At 41.0% G+C, this 20,855-nt stretch overlaps 1 protein-coding gene across 1 annotated transcript in view; it reads left to right on the forward strand.

Annotated features, from left to right (window-relative positions):
* Ptprr (protein tyrosine phosphatase receptor type R) overlaps positions 1-20,855 on the forward strand; it is a 263,483-nt gene that overhangs the window by 222,226 nt on the left and 20,402 nt on the right. Inside the window, exons 9-12 of the mRNA XM_031349554.1 lie at positions 2,345-2,424; positions 2,969-3,106; positions 17,537-17,647; positions 19,294-19,451. Coding sequence (XP_031205414.1) covers positions 2,345-2,424; positions 2,969-3,106; positions 17,537-17,647; positions 19,294-19,451 — 487 coding nt within the window. The remainder of the gene's footprint in view (positions 1-2,344; positions 2,425-2,968; positions 3,107-17,536; positions 17,648-19,293; positions 19,452-20,855) is intronic.

Consider the following 20,855-nt stretch of genomic DNA (forward strand, 5'->3'; position numbering starts at 1 on the left):
CTTTTTTAAATATTCACAAATTGTATGCATGCAAAATATAGCTACATGGAACTGGATTCTGACAATATTACTACTTAGTAAAAGAAATTTCGTACACGTGTGTATATATTAAATATACTAAAGTATCAATGTCTGAAGGAAGCTGGAAATGTATTTACAACTCAGGAGAAAGCTTCCCAGGTCCATCTGGTAGCTTTGGCATGTTGTGCATCCAGACCTTTGTGTCAGGTGAAGACCTGTCGTCTTCTCATGGGATTCAAGCAGCGGAAGGAAACACAAAGCAGTAGGAGGAGATCACAGCCTCCCTTTGCTCCCATGACTGAAAAGTCACACAGATCGCTCTCATTTACAAATGGCAACCTGGTCATGTGGCCACACTAACTGCAAGGGGATGGGGAACATCCTGCCAGGCTCCCAGCAAGAACCTGGAGTCTTGTCACTGAGCGAAGAAGTGACTATCAGGAGACTGGTAGTATTCTGGCTCTAGCTGCTGAGCTGAGTCTGTGCATCTGGCAGGGGACGACTGTACATGGTAGTGTGTTTCGGTGCAGATGGCTGATGTCATATGGCTCTGCGCACCATCCTCAGCAAGAAGCTCAAGGGTACTGCGCAAAGACCAGCAGTTAGGCCTCTCCTCCATCCTACCACCAATAGAACCTGGCCACGTGCTGGTTATACCCCTGGGGCTCCTCTTCTTTACTCTCTCTCTCTCTGTCTCTCTCTGCCTCTCTCTGTCTCTCTCTTCTCTCTGTCTCTCTCTGTCTCTCTCTGTCTCTCTCTGCCTCTCTCTGTCTCTCTCTGTCTCTCTCTGTCTCTCTCTGTGTGTGTATGTGTGTGTGTGTGTTCTACAAAAATGTTTGGATCTTTTTGGTTTGATATATGTTAAAAATGCAGCTGATAAGATAGAAGAATAAAAAGCAATCTAGCAGAAAGTCCTTTGACACTATAAACAACATGATACACATTATATAATATGAATAGACCGAGTTTGTTGAAGATGGGATGCTAAAGCCACACTATTTTGGACACGCTTTCTTTAAAAAATGAATACAGCATTTTAAATGTAAAATTGAGTAGACATGGCCAATGCCGGTAAAGGCGGATCTGCCCTAACCAAGTGTTGTAGGAAACATAGACGTGGCATGGTTTCAGAAGAACTGGAGGCAATGACACAGTTTGAAACTGTGTCATTTGGTTTCTGCACAGGCTATGTCCTGTGAAGACTCTAGCTGACCGGGCTGCCCACATGGCTCTGGTTTGCTTCAGAGCCATTTGCCTATTGGGACCCATCAGAGAAATTCCCATAAGTTCCATCTCTCAGAAGAGATCCATGCTGCTGAATCCCAATTCCTTATCCCTTGTGAGATTACACCTGACCCTTAACTGATCCATTTCCACCATCATACTGTGTCTCTCTAGTCATCCAAAGAGGCAGAGGAGGAGTGCTGTAGTGTTTGGGGTAAACTGAGTGAAGGCCTGTTTTCTATGAACAAGACTGTGTTTCAGTTTAGAATATGCTGATAGAATGGTAGCCACTGCTTAAGGGAACTCCTCTTAGACTTACAGGTTTAATGATGTAGGATCTCTAATACGTTGAGAGCAGCGGCATCTTAGGGTGATCGGTAACGTTTGTCATTTTAGGAACAGACTGAGAACTTGCAGAACTGAACTCTGCTCTTCAACCTCCTTTTCCCCTCACTTGCCTCACCTATCCCCATGCTTATAGCATGTGTTTCAATCCCAGTACATCAAGGAACACTGCTAAAGCATGTGCTGGTGAGGCTAGGCAGGCTAAGGTCCTGCAGGGCTGGATCAGGTGATGTAGGGGAATACGAAGAAATGGGAGAGGGCAGCCTGATGCTTTTCTGAAGGGACAGGAAAAAAGCAGAGTTGTAAACTTCCAATATAAAGAAAAGAGCAAGGTCCAGGTGAGAGAAGAGTCAAGAATCAGAACTCCAAGCCAGGCAGTGGTGGTACACACCTTTAATTCCAGCACTTGGGAGGCAGAGGCAGGTGGATTTCTGAGTTCAAGGCCAGCCTGGTCTACAGAGTGAGTTCCAGGACAGCCAGGGCTACACAGAGAAACCCTGTCTTAAAAGAAAAAGAAAAAAAAAAAAAGAATCAGAACTCCATTAAAAGACGTCATGACTTACATCAGAATCAGGGGTCAATGAAGGCACCAAATGTCAAAGGCAGATCAAGAGATGGACACACACAGATACCAGGTGAACAGCCTCGAACACACACACTTCTCTTTACTGCTTATGGTTGCTCTGGAGATTTTATTTATTTATTTTTTGAAAAGCAATTCTACTCAATGTGTTTTCTCTGATTTTCTCTTCAGATCCCCTCAGCAGAGTGTGCTTAAGACCAAAAAATATAACTGATTCATTGAGTACTTACATTAATGCTAATTATATTCGGGTAAGTAACTACACACTTCTCTCGGGATAGCGTGTTGACTTACAATTTGGAATTGTTTCTGTTACCTTTTTTACCTACTTAGAAATGCCACCACTCCTCACCCCCAGCTTTGTTTCTTTCTTCTTAGAATAGAGTTTGCTTTAGTTTGGTCGATAGTGTTTCATGTATCTATGTTATAGTCTCATCAATACTGGCAATAGGTATTTTATCCTGAGTCCTCCCTCCTTGGCTGTGAGTCCTCCCTCCTTGGCAGTGAGTCCTCCCTCCTTGGCAGTGAGTCCTCCCTCCTTGGCTGTGACTCCTCCCTCCTTGGCTGTGAGTCTCTGAGTACAATCCACATGTGATGCTCTTGTGGGACTGAACTTTACAATCCTTACTACCTAATGGCAAGCTGGATTTTCTGGGAAATACCATGTATATGCCAGGTGGTGCTGGAATCAAGGAAGCTGCTTTTAAACTTCCACACCTCCATTAATCTGAAGATCATCCCCCAAATGTCCACTATGAACATAAACCAATATGTTTGTCTCTTTACTCCAAATAGGGCTACAGTGGTAAAGAGAAAGCCTTCATTGCCACCCAGGGCCCCATGATCAACACTGTGAATGACTTCTGGCAGATGGTTTGGCAAGAAGACAGTCCTGTGATTGTTATGATCACGAAACTCAAAGAGAAAAATGAGGTACGAAGTTTAGCCCAGTCCCGAATGCTATATACATTACTTCTGCCATAGGAGAGATTTGAACTAAATGAGATGACCATGTGCTTACAGAATGTTTATATAAGATAGACAAAGGCATCAAATGACGAGGTCACTTTATACCTCCAGCAAATGATAATTGGTATTGTTCTAGGAGTAACAACCTTCCTCCAAGCAGGTTAACATATAAGGTATACATGTATCTCATTTACATACATATATCTCAATAAAAACATGAAGGGCAAGGAAATAAAAATTATTACAAAACAGGTAATTTTTATTAATTAACAGGTACCATTTGGGTTGTTGACACTTGTATGTAGCAGTAAATAAAGTGAAGCAAGATCCCTTCCGTGGGTAATTTTAACGTCCTAGTGGGAGAAACACAACAAATCTGTTAATAACCCTGTAGTAGAAGAGATAGATGCTGTTGGATGCTAAGCAGACCAGAATAAGGGAGTGGCCTGTGCTGGGCAGTGAGATGAGGGAGGGGCCATGACAACATGAAATAGGAGGGCAAGTGGGGACTTGTTAGGAAAATGAGACTGAAAGAAACAGTGGAGAGAAGTAATAAAAGTCAAACAAATTTTCTAATATCATTACAATAAGAAGTCCAATGTTGAAGCTGTGGCCTGGTTCTTCCTCACAGTCCCATGCTTTCAGAAATAAGACTCAGACTCAAAATATATTTACAAATACCTTGGCTATATAGCCAGGCTCTTCTCTAATAGAATCATAACTAAAATAACCCAATTATTTTAACCTATATTCTGTCACATGACTGGTTACATCTGCTCTGGTACCATGGATCCATCTTCTCACATCTTCCCAGGTGGCTCTTCCCAAAATCCAGACAAAGGTAGATTTACTTTCACACTGGCCATCTTTTCTGAGGATTTAGCTTGCAGAATGACTTGGTCTGTATTTTGCACTGTAAGAACAAAATTGAGCAATTCCTGAAGGCTGCCATCCCTGGTGCTGCTGTGTGTTGGCTATATTGCTGAAATAACCAATAGCTTGACTTCCACTAATGTTTGTTTTCTTGTCAAAATTATTATACCATTTCAGAAAATTCAGTTTTCTCTTTTTTTCTTTTGGTGAGTTACAAATACACACGTATAATTCCACAACTACTTGAGAAAATCCCAGCCTACAGAACTTAAAAACTTTTAGAAGCTTGCTGTTTTCTTTCATTTTTGCTATAATAAATGAACTATGTCCTAGAAGAGTAGTATGTTTTTATGAACAGATGAAGTTATACTTGTAGAAACTCCATGTTTCGGTGCATCCAATATGAAGCCTAGGATGGCATGGTAGAAATAAGCCCAATAGACCATCTCAAGCTTTGCACACACATGTAGAGAAGTTATGTAATTTGGTAACTGGTTCCACTATAATACAAGTACACTGGGCAAACTGTGGGCACACACAGCAGAACTTTAAAAACCTAAAGGAATTTCCAAAACATAGTTCAAAATTCCAAAAATTTAATGAGAGGTATAAACCAGAGAAGTACTGATTGCTTATATTTTACTGACCTTCAAGAGTTAGAGACAACTGGAACCAGAACTGGAACCGGAAGTTACAATAGGAGCTCCTGTAAGGGATGCAAACTAGGAAGAGTAAGGTAGACCACACAGTTAAATCTGTCTGCCGAAATAACACTCTAAGAGCAAATTAATTTGTCCAAATCTGACTGTCTTATTTTGAGTAAAAAACTATCCATTGATTTATTCAAAACTGGGAAAGCTCAGACTTTAAAAACTAAAAAATTCCAGGTGGAGCAATCAACATGGCTTAATTACAGCATTCTATGCACTTTATAAAAATAAAAGCAACAACTTGGTAGATAGATAGGTAAATTAGATAGATAGATAGATAGATAGATAGATAGGTAGATAGATAGATAGATAGATAATCTATTGCATATGTATATACTTCACTGTGTATGTGTCCATTCTATATCTATACATATGTCATAGAACTTACAGAAATTAAAAAAGAATCAACCAAACTTGTGCACTCACAAGTCAAAATTATGAGACACACAAATAAATAAATAAGAAAAAAATCAGAAGAAACAACAAGAAGTCCATCCACAAGAAGTTAAAATAACAGAAATTAAAAATGTACAATTTAATAAAATAAAATAAGGTGGCATATAAAACATAAACTTTCTGAGAAATTAACTTGTTATTAGACACAAACATACACATACACACATACACACACACAGAGAGAGAGAGAAAAAAAAAGAGAGAGAAAGAGAGAGACTACAAAGATTTATAGTCAAACCAAAAGGCACCAGAAATAAATAAACATAAGACACTAAAAATCTTCCTAGCCAGGTTTTTTAAGTTAAGGTACAGGTGAATAAATAAATGTTTAATTAGAAGGTAGTGCTAAAGAAATTACTCAAGATATGATAAAAACATGGGGACTGTTGAGACATGAAGGGCAATCTTAATGTCAGAGATGTATTTAACTGGTGCATTAGAAGAAGAAAGCAGTATGAGAAAACAGTAATACCTGTAGAAATAATAGCTTGTGAGTAACAGCTCATGAAAGACTCAAGCCTCGTACTTGAAAATGTACAATAAATCTTAGGCTGGGTGAGAAAAAAATATCAACAGCCAAATACATCAATGGAGCTGGAAGACACCAATGAGATGACGTTCACAAGCAGGGGAGCTAGCACAACTTCCCAGTAGCATCTAGGAGACTCAGAGACAAACAGACTGATAGACAGATGGATGGACGGACTGATGGACAGACAGACTGCTCCAGAGAACACTGACCACTCCAAGACTAGCAAATGGATCTGACAGGTTTAAAGGTGGGAAAGACTTCACACCAAGACTGACGAGAGGACAGGACCAATATACTTTTAACAAAAGAACTCTGTAAGAGGTACTGAATACAGAAGCTTAGTGCAGAAAAAAAGACTCCTGGTCAGGCATGATACCTGTGGGGAGCGGGTCAGAAGCACTTGCTGTATAAGCCTAATGTCCTGAATTTGTAGCCCAACAACCAGCAGTGCAAGAGAGAACTTATTCCCAAAGGTTGTCCTCTGACCTCCACATGTGCATGCCCGCACTGACACACACACACATACACACACATACACACACATGCATGTGCACACATACACAGATATAACAAATAAAATACTTTGAAAGGACTCCAAAGTAATAAAAAATAGTAAGCCAACAACATAAATCATGGAGGTAGAGATAAAACCCTGGACAATCATGAGAGTACAAGACCTAATAATAGAAATTACAAATGTATCGATAATTCTCATGATATAATTGGTGTCTTAGTACACATTCATATCCTTGTGAATTCTATTGCTTGGACTGAAAAATAAAAGCCAACTAGGCACAGTTGCTCACCCCTTGTGATTTTAGTACCACGGATGCCAAAACAGGAAGGTCACTGTGCGTTGAAGGCCGTCCTGGTCTGCAGAGTGAGATCCTGCCTCAAAAATAATTAATAATTAAAATAAAATCATATAAAATCAAGCATATGAAGGGCCTGAAGGGACTGCTCAGTGGTTAAAGCGCTCACTCATCTCTCAGAGGACACGAGTGAGTAACTCACAACTGCTGTTACTCCAGCTCAGGGGATCAGATACTCTCTTCTGGCCTTGGGCACACAGGTGTGGATAGACACACCAAAACACATGAATAAAAACAGATACTTAAAAAAAACAAACATAGGAAGTTAGCATTTTATTATTTGTAAATATGAGTATTTTTTTTAAAGATTTATTTATTTATTTTATGTATATGAGTACACACTGTAGCTGTACAGATAGTTGTGAGTCTTCATCTGGTTGTTGGGAATTGACTTTAGGACCTCTGCTCACTCCGGCCCAAAGTACACTGTAGTTGTCTTCTGATGCACCAGAAGAGGGCACCAGATCTCATTACAGATGGTTGTGAGCCACCATGTGGTTGCTGGGATTTGAACTCAGGACCTTTGGAAGAGCAGTCAGTGCTCTTATCCGCTGAGCCATCTCACCAGCCCAAATATGAGTATTTTTAACTATATCCATTGTTAAGAGAAAATAATGCCTACTATAAATTGTACACAGTCATTAAGAAGTAATGTTGGGAAAGCACATGCACTGGAGGAGTGGCTCGTGAAAATCACCTAGCTTTGTAGTAGCTCTGGGCTACGTTATGATTTGTGTTCACTTGGGCACATCAGTCATTAACTCCTATGGACTATGTTATGATTTGTGTTCACTCCGGCACTGGTGAAAAGGATCAGAAATGAGGCAGGCGGTGGTGGTACATGCATGTAATCCAAGCATTCGGGAGGTAGAGGCAAGTGCATCTCTGAGTTTGAGGCCAGCCTGGTTTGGACAATTAGGGATACACAGAGAAACCTCATCTAGAAAAAAACAAATAACAAAAACTCAAAAAGGAAGAAAGAAAGAGATCAGAACAATCCATACATTTGTACAATCTATACTGACCAGCTACCCAACCACTACCTTCCCATGAGCTCCCTGTGCCTACCTTATCCAGCATTTTCAGGGTAGGAGCCAAGGTTGATAGTCAGAGAGCATTTTTTAAAAATTATTTTATTTATTTACATTTCAAATGTTGTTCTTCTTCCTGGTCCCCCTTCCCCACCCTATACCCCGTCTCCTTTACCTCTAAGAGAGAGCATTTTTTAAGCATTGTAGTTACCTAATACATTACCTAATACTATGAGCAATTGGGACTGTGTCAAAGCCCCAGTGAATGGCTGCCTTTCTTTAACCTGAACACCATGGCTATCATTCTCCCAGAACTCCCTAGGGTCAGAGATATACATTAAAGTGCTACAGGTTACCCCCCCTTGGGGTGCACAGGCTCTCTCTCCACCCTAAGCCTGCAAGAGAGAACTTCCTTTCAAGTTTAACTTCTTGGTACCATTCTCAGCTTTCACTGTGCCCACAGGAGAACTGTGTGGCTCTGGAGGAAGCTAGGACGCCTTTCCAAAAATAATTCCCACACTGAATCGTTGCTGAAGATTTTGTTTTTCTCTTTGGCTGCAAAATTCAACATAGAGATGTACTTTATTGGGGTTTTTGTTGTTGTTGTTGTTACCATTTGGTCTCTTATCCTTTTTTAACATTTGAGATACACTCCCAGGGATGTGGAAATTGAATGTGTTATATATTTGCTGTGTAATCTGCTACTTGGTTATTTCCTGTAGGCAGTCATAATCCCAAAAGTGCATGACATGTTTTTAACTGTTCCTTCACTGTTGAATTAAAATAAAAATCCTTCATGCCCAGGCTCCTCAAGGATACACATGTAATATCATATAGAATACTCTAATGTTCTATGGATCAAAATAACACTGAAAAGCTGGCTTTAGAGGGGTATGCTGCAGGTTCACACCACCAGGGAGATGCTGGGTACTGAACACTGGCCAGCTCTCAATTGTGTTTGGTGTCATTGTTTAAAATAGACAAAACTCATTTCCTCCAAAGAATGCAGAGGCGGACATATCTTTAGAAGTTCCCACGCTTCATATGTTTATAACTGTTTACTTTCTAACAAATACAGAAGTGCATGATCACCATATTCTTTTTAGTAATCCCAATAATCTTTTGCTTTTTTTACAACATGGGAATAAACAAAAAAAATAAAAATAAAAAATCTAGAACTGAAAAATAAGTTCTTATTATGAAAGAGACCTAGCTGCAGGCAATTTTAAGTTCCTTCATTTTTTTTTAAAATGCATCTCGACATGAAGAGGATTCCTTATGTAATAAAATACTGAAAACAGTGTTCACATTCTTTTAACATGAATTACAATATTCCTAGAGAGTATAACTATAATTGAAGGATCAAAACAGACAGGTGATAGAGAGTGTAGATGTAGCTCAGTGTTGGAGTACTTGCTTAGACTATGTAGACCCTGGGGATGCAGGACCTAGGAAGAAAGAAAGGGAGGGAGGGAGGGAGACAGACAGACAGAAAGAGAGAAAGAAAAGAACGAGCAGAAGAAATAAAAAAGGAAGGAAAGAAAGAAAGAAAGAAAGGAAGGAAGGAAGGAAGGAAGGAAGGAAGGAAGGAAGGAAGGAAGGAAAGAAGAAAGAAAGAAAGAAAGAAAGAAAGAAAGAAAGAAAGAAAGAAAGAAAGAAAGAAAGAAAGGAGGGAGGGAGGGAGGAAAGGAAGGAAAGAGGAAGGGGGAGGGGCAGAAAAATGTCAGACAGAGAGTTCTGTTTAAACTTATGTGCTGACCCCTGCCTATAGTCTCAGCCCTTGGAAAGGATCACAAGGTCAAGGTCCCCTCAAGCTGTGTAGTGCAACCTTGTCTCAGAAAAGAAAATGTTTACAGTCTTCCTGTGAGTCAAAGTTCTCAGACACCTCTGATCACTCACTCACTGTAGCTCCCTCTTGAATTGGGACAGAAAGGAAGGAAATGTCAATGTCCCCATGGAGCACACCGAGTGCCTGTACTAAGCACTAATGATGTCAGTGCCCCTGTCATATATGGAGTACGTGAGTGCAGGAGGAACATCACCACCATAGAGCTGGAGTGAGGAAGGACTGCCCTTCTCTAAGATTGCTTATGCTAGATGACAAAACTCAGAAAGAAGAACTTGTTAGGTAGAGCCTGCAGTTTAGCATGGGATGGAAGTCATGTTCTAATCAGACTTGGTGAATGGGGAAGCCCATACACTCAAGCATACATAGTAGCAGGCCACAGAAGGAAGGAGTGTTAGAAGGTAAACAGCCTCCTATTGGTCACAGAAAGCAAGACCACACAGAATTTATCTTTCCTGAAGTAGGGGAGTTTCCTGATGACTTAGCCGAGTATAAGGCTTCTGTCAAGTATTTAAAAGAGGCATCTCTTTCTGTACTCACACACACTTTTGTCGGAGTTACCAGAGTGACTTGAGTTTTACACATACACCCTATTATTGTTGGTCATAGGTTCGCTTATTCAGCCATTGCAAACAGTTTAACGTCAATGCCCCATGGAGGGATCACATGTTAACTTCCCCTGTCTTTCTTTTCCTTTCCCTCTCTGTCTGACAAAATTAGAAAGCATTCATTTCAATTATATATTTTGGCCTAAAAGTTAACACAGTGCCTGAAGTATAAATATCTTCCCGAGGGGCCTGGTGAGGAGCAGGGGGTAGGGGAAGCAAGAGCACATGACTTGCCAGATGTGAGCAAGCTAGTGTGCTGGGAGCACAGGTGGAATACTGGGGAGTCAGGAAAGTGAGACAGGAAGGGACATTTGCTGTGAGGATCGAAGTTTTGTTAAAGCTTTTGGGTTTCCTCATACAGACTATGGTGAATCAAGAAGGATCTTTTTAATGCAGAGTGCAGATATAGTTTGCACATGAGGAACACAGTTGACTGAGAATCTAGGGTTTAGATTTGGAGAACTTATGGAGAAGCAAGGTAGAAAGCTGTAACAATCATCCAGACAAGAAACAACAAGGTACTGACCTAAGGCAGGGGCAGGGTCCTGAGAAATGGAGGTAGGAGGCCTTGCAGAGCTGACAGCCACAGGGCTTTTTGTCTTGATTGAAGGTGAAAAAGATTAAGACTTGGGTTTAGAGCTCTGGTGGGCAGTGGTGGCATGAGCCCAGGGCTCTGGTGTAGAGAATTGGTGGGTGGTGGTGGCGTGAGCACAGATTAGGGAAATGAGAGGAAATCATGAGGGAAGAAAATGAGCTTTGCATTTCAAGTATGACGTTAGAGGAGTACCAGAACCATTTGGCTGGTACTTAGAGTGAAAGGTCTTAGAACTCTATGTGGCCAAGAGATGGAAATGGCATAAATGCTAAAACAAAAATTTTAAAAAAAAAAACAGGGAAAGGCTTAGAATTGACGTAAAGAGAAGGGGGTATCTGTATCTCATAGACATGATGATGATGATCGTGATGGTGATGGTGATGATGATGATGATTATTGCAACATCACAAGCATCCTCTTTGTCATAATTCATCAAGGCATTACTTTTAACAGCTACTAAAATCCCATTGTATGGATGTATCAAAACACATGCAGTTATTTACTTATGAATAGATGTTAAGTTGCTCGGATTTTTCTGTCCACATCTCTAACTAGCTAATGTTCATCAAGATATTACTCACAGATATGAAATTGCCTGACCAAATGATATCAAGCTTTGAAAACACACATTACCATTAAAGATGCTATAGAAATGCTGTAAGCATAAAGGAACTTGCCTGCTGCCCAATGAAATTTTAGAAATTGAGATTCCCTTTGTAAATCTCATAAACACTGTACACAAGGATATACATCACAAAGACAAAAAAAGTGTGCATTCAATAAACCAAGAAGATGTAAATAGTTACATATGGTTTCCTGTGATAGAGTGATGACAGGCACAGGCCATCTTACAGAACTTTGTTGCAGTGAGAGGTTCTTGTTTTGGTTATGTCTTCTATTTATTTTGTTTTGTTTGTTCATGTGTTTTAGCTTTTTGAGTCAGGATACCCCTAGGTAGCCCAGGCTAGCCTCAAATTCACGAACTCCTTCCCTTGGCCTTCTGAGTACTGAGAGTTGAAGGGATAATCTCCTGTGTACTGTGTGGAAGCATCAGCTATCAATAAAAATCAGATGACCAATAAGCTGAGACAGAATTAGAAAGTGGGGCATCCAGCAGAGAGGGACTATGGGAAAGAAGCATGGGAATATGAGGTATGAAACTGAGGAGAGGTAACTAGCCATATGACAGTCATAGAATAGTATAAATGGGTTTATATAAGTTGTGAGGTAGTCAGGGAACAAGCATAGCTTACAGCCTAGGCATTTATTAATAAAATATAGCCTCTGAATTTTATTCTGGAACGGGGTCACAGGTGGAAAAGCCCACAGTTACAGGGAGTACCAGAGTCAGCCACCATGGCTGTCCTGAGAAATTGTTTTTAGGGGAGATGAATAGGCCAGAACAGATAACAGCCTTGAACAAAGTTCATCAGGGCTCTGGGTGTGGAATCAACTCTTGTTTTCTTTCCACGGGTGAATCTTCCTGCTCTGGGTGTGGGATCAACTCCGTTTTCTTTCCACGGGTGAATCTTCCTTTTGAAATCCTAGGGAAGGTCTGGAAGAACTTCCCTCATTCCGATAAGAACACTTCAGAGGCAACCCTATGCGCTTTCTGGGGCTCTGAGAAGCAGGGGCAGGAAGTCTGAAAGACCGGGCTCTGAAGCTGCTGATTCAACACTTGGATCATTTTCTGGACCCCAGTACAGCCGCACAAAATCCCTAACTTCTCAGAGTAGCACCACATTTGGTTGTCCTCTGTTTTTTTCTCACATGTATACACATCCACGTGTGGCCGCATACACAAATACACACATATAAAATTTGTTCACTTTTTAGTAATGGGGCCCCCATTTGTTTTGTGTGTGTGTGTGTGTGTGTGTGTGTGTGCATGTGCGTGCATGTGTGTGTGGTGGGGTGTCTGTGTGTATGTGTGTGTTGGCTAGTTGGTTTTGAGTGCCATTCTGCAACTAGTGCTCCAGGTTATTAAATTATATTCATATTATCAAAGTTTCTCATTTTGGTTTTTAAGTGGGAAAGCATTTGGTATTGGGGGTGAATCATATTTAGGTTTGTAAGCTTTACAAAAACTGTATAGTTGTCTCATTTTTGGCCTGCTTTAACTATACTTTTCTTTATTGGTTCTTGTTTTTCACCAAAAGTTTAGCTGGTAGGGCTGGAGAGATAACTCAGTGGTTAAGAGCACTAGCTACTCTTTCAGAGGTCCTAAATTCCTAGCAACCACATGATGATGGCTCACAACCATCTGTAATGGGATCTGATGCTCTTTTCTAGTGTGCATGAAGACAACATACTCATATACATAATATAAATAAATTAAAAAATCTTTTAAAAAAAGAAAGTTCAGCTGTGTGTGTGTGTGTGTGTGTGTGTGTGTGTGTGTGTGTGTGTGTATATGTGGCACAACCTTTGCAAAAGCTAAAGGATCATGAATTCAAGGTAGATTGGGATACATATCCAGACCCGGTCTCAAGCGCCTATCCCTCAAAAAGTTTTATATGGCACAGAAATGTTCAGAAGTATAAGCCCAAAAATCCAAGAAAAAATTTTTTTCTCCACTTAGATTCTATGAAGAATGGGCAGCCATGTTGGATTTATACTGACACTGTCACAATGGCAGCTATAGTCACTATTGAAACTCAAGGTAGATGTGATTGGACAAGAGGGTTAATCCAGTGGTAACTAATAAGTGTCAGAGGTACTTCACATCCTCTGTGCACTATCCTTCCTCCCAGGAGCTGAGAAAAATTGTCTGGAACAAGGGTTTTGCCTTATCTGTTTTGTTGATAAATCAAAGAAGTTTTAACAGCCAGCTCCAGATGAGAGGTCAAGGAGATACCTTGCTTCTGAGGCTGCTCCAGAGTTCTATCTGCTCTGCATATCGATGCAGCTTGCTTCTGGGTGTTTTCTTAGACCCAACACTTCTAATTTAATTGATTTTGTGTCATTTAAGCAAACCGTAGGGCCTCAGTCATAGGGAGTATCAATCTAAACACAGTTTAGCAGAGAGAGAGAGAGAGAGAGAGAGAGAGAGAGAGAGAGAAAGAGAAAGAGAGAAAGAATCTCTATCTGCTGTGAGCTTTTGAAACCTCAAAGCCCACCCCCAGTGACACTCCTCCCCCAACAAGACCTAATCCTTCCCAAACAGTTCCACTGACTAGAGACCAAGCATTGAGACATATGAGCCTACAGGGGCCCTTCTTATTCAAACCACCACATCTACCAACCTCGGAAGGTTATACAAGGGATCAAATGAAACGTTGATAGGGAAACCATGCACATGTTAACAATATTTAGCTGATGCACTAGGAATAACAGAACCTAGGAGAGTAACTGTAGACAATCTGCCCACATTCTGTCTCTCTCATATAGTAACAGAGCCTACATGATACCGAACTTTTAGTTAGTTCAGAGCCATTTCTCATGTGATGGCACATAGCTTTAATTCATACAGCAAACATCTCTTTGGCTTTAAGTGTGTATAACCTTGAAATGGGCATGCTATTTTGGTAATAAGATTCCTAGCTGTGGCTCCCCTTTTGTCCCAATTTTCTGTAAACTACTTATTTCAAAGAATCAACTAATGTCTGCAGTGCTTTCGGTCTGATAGTTACTTGCTTATATAGGACATAGATGGTCTTATAAACCCCTTTTCTCCTGCCAATTATGGATTCTCTGAATTAATAGATAACTTTACTGAAAGGATGAGCCCAGTTGGCAGGACAGTCGTGGTGATTGGGGGTTGTGTTTGCCTTGACAGCAAGCTCTTCTGAATCACCCACCATTAGTGAGGTTTCCTAAAACTATCTGCAAGACAGCAGCGTTCTCTGCTTCTTTCCTGTCATAGTTTCTACAACAACAAACAGGCCCAAAAATTCAGTCAAGGACAATAATTTAAACATGAACTTGGGCGCCTTGAAACAACTACATTTACAGCCCCAGGCCAGCCCTCAGCTGGTATTCAAAAGCATCCACACTTATCTGATCTCTATTTCTATTTTCCTCCAATGCAAGAGGGTGCAGGGCTCAGTGTGTAAAAATACACCATTGTAGCTTAGAAAGGTAATTAGGGTTAGAATGCTAATTAAGGATTGTTTGATCAACAAGTCACACTGTATTGGCTGCTGGGAGCTGCCTGCCAACTGCTTTTCTGGTAGAGAATCAAGGAAAACACCAAGGCCAAGCAAGCTTAGAAAGGAAGAGAACCATGCTTCTATGTTCAAGATTTATGTCACTCAAATTGTGGTGCACATGCCACACTCCTGCCAGGCCGATTCCCCCACTGATTTTGAGAGTCAGCTCCCTTTAAAAAGGACACTCCTGCTCAGGGCTGACTATGGACAATGGGGCATGTGTGTTAGACCACAGGGCTACAACATAACTCTTTCATTGGTCAACTCTTACTAAGATTCTGTCAGTTTTCCTGGATTCACCAGGAAGATGTGAGTCCTAGGAGTCACAATATCACAAAAGTTTAGAAACCCATGACAGCTCCACTGAGAGAAGCCAGTCAAGTGGGTTTGACTACTCATGGTAGTGGGAAGCTGTCCAATAGATCTTGCTGGTCAAGTATGAGAAGGTGAGTTTGAACACCAAGCATCTACTTTAAAAGCCTGGCTGCCGGGCGGTGGTGGTGCATGCCTTTAATCCCACCACTTGGGAGGCAGAGGCAGGCAGATTTCTGAGTTCAAAGCCAGCCTGGTCTACAGAGTGAGTTCAAGGACAGCCAGGGCTACACAGAGAAACCCTGTCTCGAAAAACAAACAAACAAACAAACAAAAAAGCCTGGCACTGTGGACTGTGGTGTGTACTCCTGCAATCCCAGAGCTGTCAACTGGAGGATTGCCTGCAGATTCGGTGACTCAAGAGAATAAGGTAGACAGTAACAGTATGGGATATTGGATATCCTCTTCTGGCCTCTGCATATGGATGCATAAGTATACACACACACACACACACACACACACACAGAGAGAGAGAGAGAGAGAGAGAGAGAGATTTGCCAACACAAAGATACAAAGCAAAACAACTCACTCTACCTTTAAATTTTCAAATTTTTTAAATTTTATTTTTTTATATGGTAGGAAAGTGGGTTGGGTGTAGGGGCATGGCCAGGTCAGATAACCTTGTAGAGCAGGTCCTCTGCTGCCACCTATGGGATCAAAGCATCAAGCTCAGGCCATCAAATAAGCAAGCGGAGGAGCAGCCCTCCTGCCAGACCCCCAGCCCCTGCTTTTAATATTAATATGAAATCAGTCTGGGTGGCATGTAAATAAAGTTGAGGTGATCCCACTTCACTGCAAAGGATAAAAAAATGTGAAGACTTATGAATTCATTATAGCGGGTGAAAGAAGCCGCTGTACCAGATGCCACTTGAGTGTCACTGGCACGATAAGGTCCTGGAGGTGTGTTTCTCTCATAGTGTGTGTCTTCCCTTTAATTCTGTGAACCTTTGTACATTTTGCTGGAATTTTAAAGGTGTATGTACCTAGGTTTCTTCGAATGTCCATACAGCTTCACCAAACACATGAAGAATCAAATATCTGAGGTATATAAGACCCGAAATGATGGCAATATGTGAAAGAATTTCTATATAAATGTGTATATGTTATGGGGATTATCACTCTGGAATATTAAGATATAGGAACAAGGGGGACTAGAGAGATGGCCCAATGGTTAAAGGCTCTTGCTGTTCTTCCAAAGGACCAGAGCTCAGTTCCTAGCACCCACATTAGGTGACATGCCTATAACTCAAGCTCCAGAGAATTGAATGCCCTCGTCTGGGCTTCAATGGCACCCACACTTCTGTGAGTGCACACGTGGGCAGGCACATGCACTCAAATACACACAAATGAGCAATCATGTTTACAAAGCATAGCAGCAACAACTGGTAAGAAGAGTGAGCTAATGAAGTACGTGCCTCCCACCCTGATACCCTAGGTTAAATTCCTGAGCCTCACACAGTGGACTGAGAGAACTGACTCCAACAAGCTGTCCTTGTTGCTACATGAGGCATGCATATGTATTGCTACACACACATACACACATATATACAAAATTAGCAAAATGTAATAATGAATAAAAATGTAGCAACAATGACATGTTTGATGCGCTTCCTGTATGCTGGGCTTTGTCCAAAGTACTTAGCATGTATGAAGTTAAAAGGAAACTGTGTCTAGAGAATTCAAGTGTCCTGCTTATAGCAGAACTATAATTTGGATCTAGGTCCTCAGAGTCCAAAGTCTGTACTTTAAACACCATGTTGTGTCCTTCTGTTTCCAATATCATTATTATTGGTACTGTTAAGTCCTTCACAGAGGATCCATTACAAAAAAAAAATGTCAGTCATAACTGTGTTCCACATTAATGTCAGTAAGTCTCATAAGTGAGAAATATCATCAGACTTGGCAAAACATAATGCTTTACATATACTAACAGTCACTACATCTGTCTTGCATGCCAGGGGATCTTCAATATGTGGGCATCTAATATATTACAAGAATTCCTGTTAGACATGTTGGTTTGAAGTGGCAGGATTTGGTGCTTGGCTCAGCCACCATGGGATAGAATGTTTCTTATAACTGTTATTGAGGTTAAAAATCCTTAAATTCTCATTAGAGTCCCGAGAAATTTTACCTGTCATTAAGATTGGTATGGGGTTACTAGTAAAGCATGACAGATACTTGGAAAATACAAACTTTATTACAGTCTGGTCTACACATCATATAGTTCACGTCATCTTCGAATCTTTTCATAATAATAAAACTGACTTTTGAATTACTTTAAGTGATTTTTTCACATGAAACCTTTGAACTAAGAGAGCTGCAAAATGTTGCTGTTCTTTCCTCCACAGAAATGTGTGCTCTACTGGCCAGAAAAGAGAGGGATTTACGGCAAGGTTGAGGTTCTGGTCATTGGTGTAAACGAATGTGATAACTACACCATCCGCAACCTCGTCTTAAAGGTAAGATCATGAACTGTTGCCATCTTCACAGTAAGTGAGGACAGGGTTACACTTCTCCTTTCTTAAATCCTAACAGATACAACTTATACAAGCTAGATAGTACTGAGGGCAAAGATGGGCTATGGATGTTTCTTGTTTTCTGACACTATTCGCCTATGAAGTAATTGGATTAATGGAAGTGGACATTAAGGAAGTTCATTCTGCAGGATGCTGGGGTCAGCTACCATTCACTCAGAGAACATTTCTGACTCAGCCTCTGGAAAGCCTTAACTAGAGGCTTATGCAGGAGACCTTACTGGGACCTTTATGCTAATGCTGTTATGGTCTAAGCAGCTTTAAGTGAGGCCTGAGAACCATTGAAGAGAAAGTCTGCACTGACATATGGCTGTGCACAGCAAGATGAACCTGCGGTGCTCATATGGTCTTAAAAATGTTGGAGTTACAGTCATTCACAGGGACAGTTAAGTAAGACCAGCTTCAGTCTTAGGAATGTGGTCTTACTTAACTGATGGGGCAGCAAGTACTAACCAGTGTTGCCATGGAGCAGCGGATGCTAGCCAGCATTGCCATGGTATTGTTTTCACTTTTTTTTTTTTTAAGATTTATTTTATGTATATGAGTACACTGTCACTGTCTTCAGACATACCAGAAGAGGGGGCATCAGATTCCATTACAGATGGTTGTGAGCCACCATGAGGTTGCTGGGAATTGAACTCAGGACCTCTGGAAGAGCATTCAGTGCTCTTAACCACTGAACCATCTCTAAAGAATAACCTACCTAAAGGACCCCAATCCTATCAGCAGCCTACTCCTGGGGGAAAAGCATCACAAAGAAGAGAGTGAAGGCAGGGCCCAAGGATGGTTTTTAATTCAAAAGTGTAGCAGAGGAAGGCTTTTCAGAAACCTACTTCTAAGCACGTGCCTGAACAGAAATAGGCCTCCTACCTGGGCTGTGTGTAGTAAGATGATGTGTATGAGCCTCTGCTCAAAGTGTGTCCTCACCAGGGCTGGTACAGACTTCCTTTGCTGCTAGGAATCCTTGCTGTTAGATAATTTGAGATATGTATAGAGCTATTCTGTTATATGTCTGTTAATAAGTTTATACATAATCTGTCAAGACTTAGAGACAAGGAAACACAATCTATCCCTTTCTTTCTGGTTCTATTTTCACCTCTTAAGCAGACCATGGTGGCACATGCTTTTAATCCCACCATTCAGGAAGCAGAGGCAGAAGGATTTCTGTGAGTTTGAGGTGGTCCTGGTCTTACATAGTGAGTTCCAGACCAATCCAAGCTATATAGTAAGACCCTGTCCCAAGCAACAGCAATGTTTTTGGCTACTAAAATGTATTATAAATATATACTCGGTGTATAGTATATATGTGATCTGCAATCTCTATGATAGATTACAGACCTGGATTCTTAGAGAGAGGACACTCAGCTTCCCTGTCAGGCCAGGGTACTCACAGTAAAGCTTTCTCAAGATGAAAGGGTATTTTTGAAAAGAGTCTAGATTTTTCTTTCCTACCTAGAAGTTAGCTGTCAGCAAGAAGGGAGCCAGAGAAGGCACTTAGTGCTCTAGTATAGTCTAGGTGCCTTTTAGTTCCACAAGTGAGTAAGTAATTTGGCGGTTGTTGCTATTTTCAGCAAGGAAGTCACACCCAACATGTGAAGCATTACTGGTACACTTCATGGCCGGATCACAAGACTCCAGACAGTGCTCAGCCCCTTCTGCAGCTCATGCTGGATGTAGAAGAAGACAGACTGGCCTCTGAAGGCCGAGGGCCTGTGGTTGTCCACTGCAGGTAAGGCACGAACCAATCCTCCTGCCAAGCAGCTGGCTGCTCTTTATTACAGAACAGACAGAAGTAGGGCTTAGCTTCCAGAATGTAACTTAGTAGTAAATTATGTATTGATTAAAAAATGTATTAATATCCTAAAACTTAGTCAAACTTATAGCTACAGAAATGAATGAGAGCTTTTGGGACATTTTTTAGCAGAGAGCAAACAGATTTCTAGTCCTAAATAAATGTCTGAGTGAGCAGGAGACCTTACCCCATCATCTGACTTGAAACTCATTTTTGTTCATGTTTCTCTCCTTGGTCACATACATGCTATGACCTGCAGATAGCTTTAATTGTTGATAGGTTGTTGTTGTTGTTGTTGTTGTTGTTGTTTTAAGAGACTAGCTTGATTGTGTCTTGGTAGCACTTATTATTATAGCAGATTTGGTGGAACAGTTAGCCATTTTCAGAGATAGCTCATGAAAATGAGAAGCTATTGTATGAGGTGGGGAACAGATGAGTGGTCATATATTTTAAGGAAGACAATTCACACACAGGGTTTGGAGGCCAGGCAGATGAGGTGACAGCAATGGCAGTCCATGGGGTTCTCTTCCTCATGCCTTGAAGTTTACCTCCCATAACTGCACGTTTCCTCTTGCTTTCATTTTCATGTGACCAAAGCAGGTAATTTACATGCATTTCCAGGATGGGTCAACAATCCCATATTTTTCCAAAATAAATGATGTTGATGTTTAACTTTCCAAGTGTCCTAAGAAAGGGCTTGATAAAATAAGTGATTTTAGATTTATCTTGCTCTCTTTTTATATTGAAACTTTGTGGATTAATTAAAAGTTGTAATTACAAAAGCATTCTTAGAGCCTACTTTCTAGCATTAGGCTTTATCCTAAACCCTTAGAGCTAAAGAGGAAACAACCAGTTGGGCATAGTTGAGAGCTAGAGTTATCTCCCACCCAAAGTCCCTAAGCAGTAAGGATATGTAAGCTTAAAGAAGCACTTCCCCTATAAAATCAAGGCCCCTTCTGATTACTGCTTCTAAGAATGAGGCCCCCTTTGTTCCCTCCACTCCATCCAAAGTTGACAGTTATCTTTGGCCACTCTTACAACTCTCCTCGCAGTATCTAATCAGTTAGCAGATTGGCTTTTCCTTCAAAGCTTCTCCCGTAATCACACTTCCTGTCCATCCACCCTAGTCCAGGCCCTTATGACCTCATCCATGTAGTTTAGAAGTAATTGGCTAATTGCACACACATACCCTTCTCCCTCGGGCTACTCTGGCCTAGCCTGCGTGCTTCCCTGAGGTGATATTCCTGAAAATGTTTGCATGACATACAGCCCATGTTCAAAACTGGTCACATCACCTGGAGCAGCGGGGCTTAGCCTTGACTCTGGGGATACACTACATGG

The sequence above is a fragment of the Mastomys coucha genome, unplaced genomic scaffold (assembly GCF_008632895.1).
Source record: "Mastomys coucha isolate ucsf_1 unplaced genomic scaffold, UCSF_Mcou_1 pScaffold4, whole genome shotgun sequence".
NCBI lineage: Eukaryota > Metazoa > Chordata > Mammalia > Rodentia > Muridae > Mastomys > Mastomys coucha.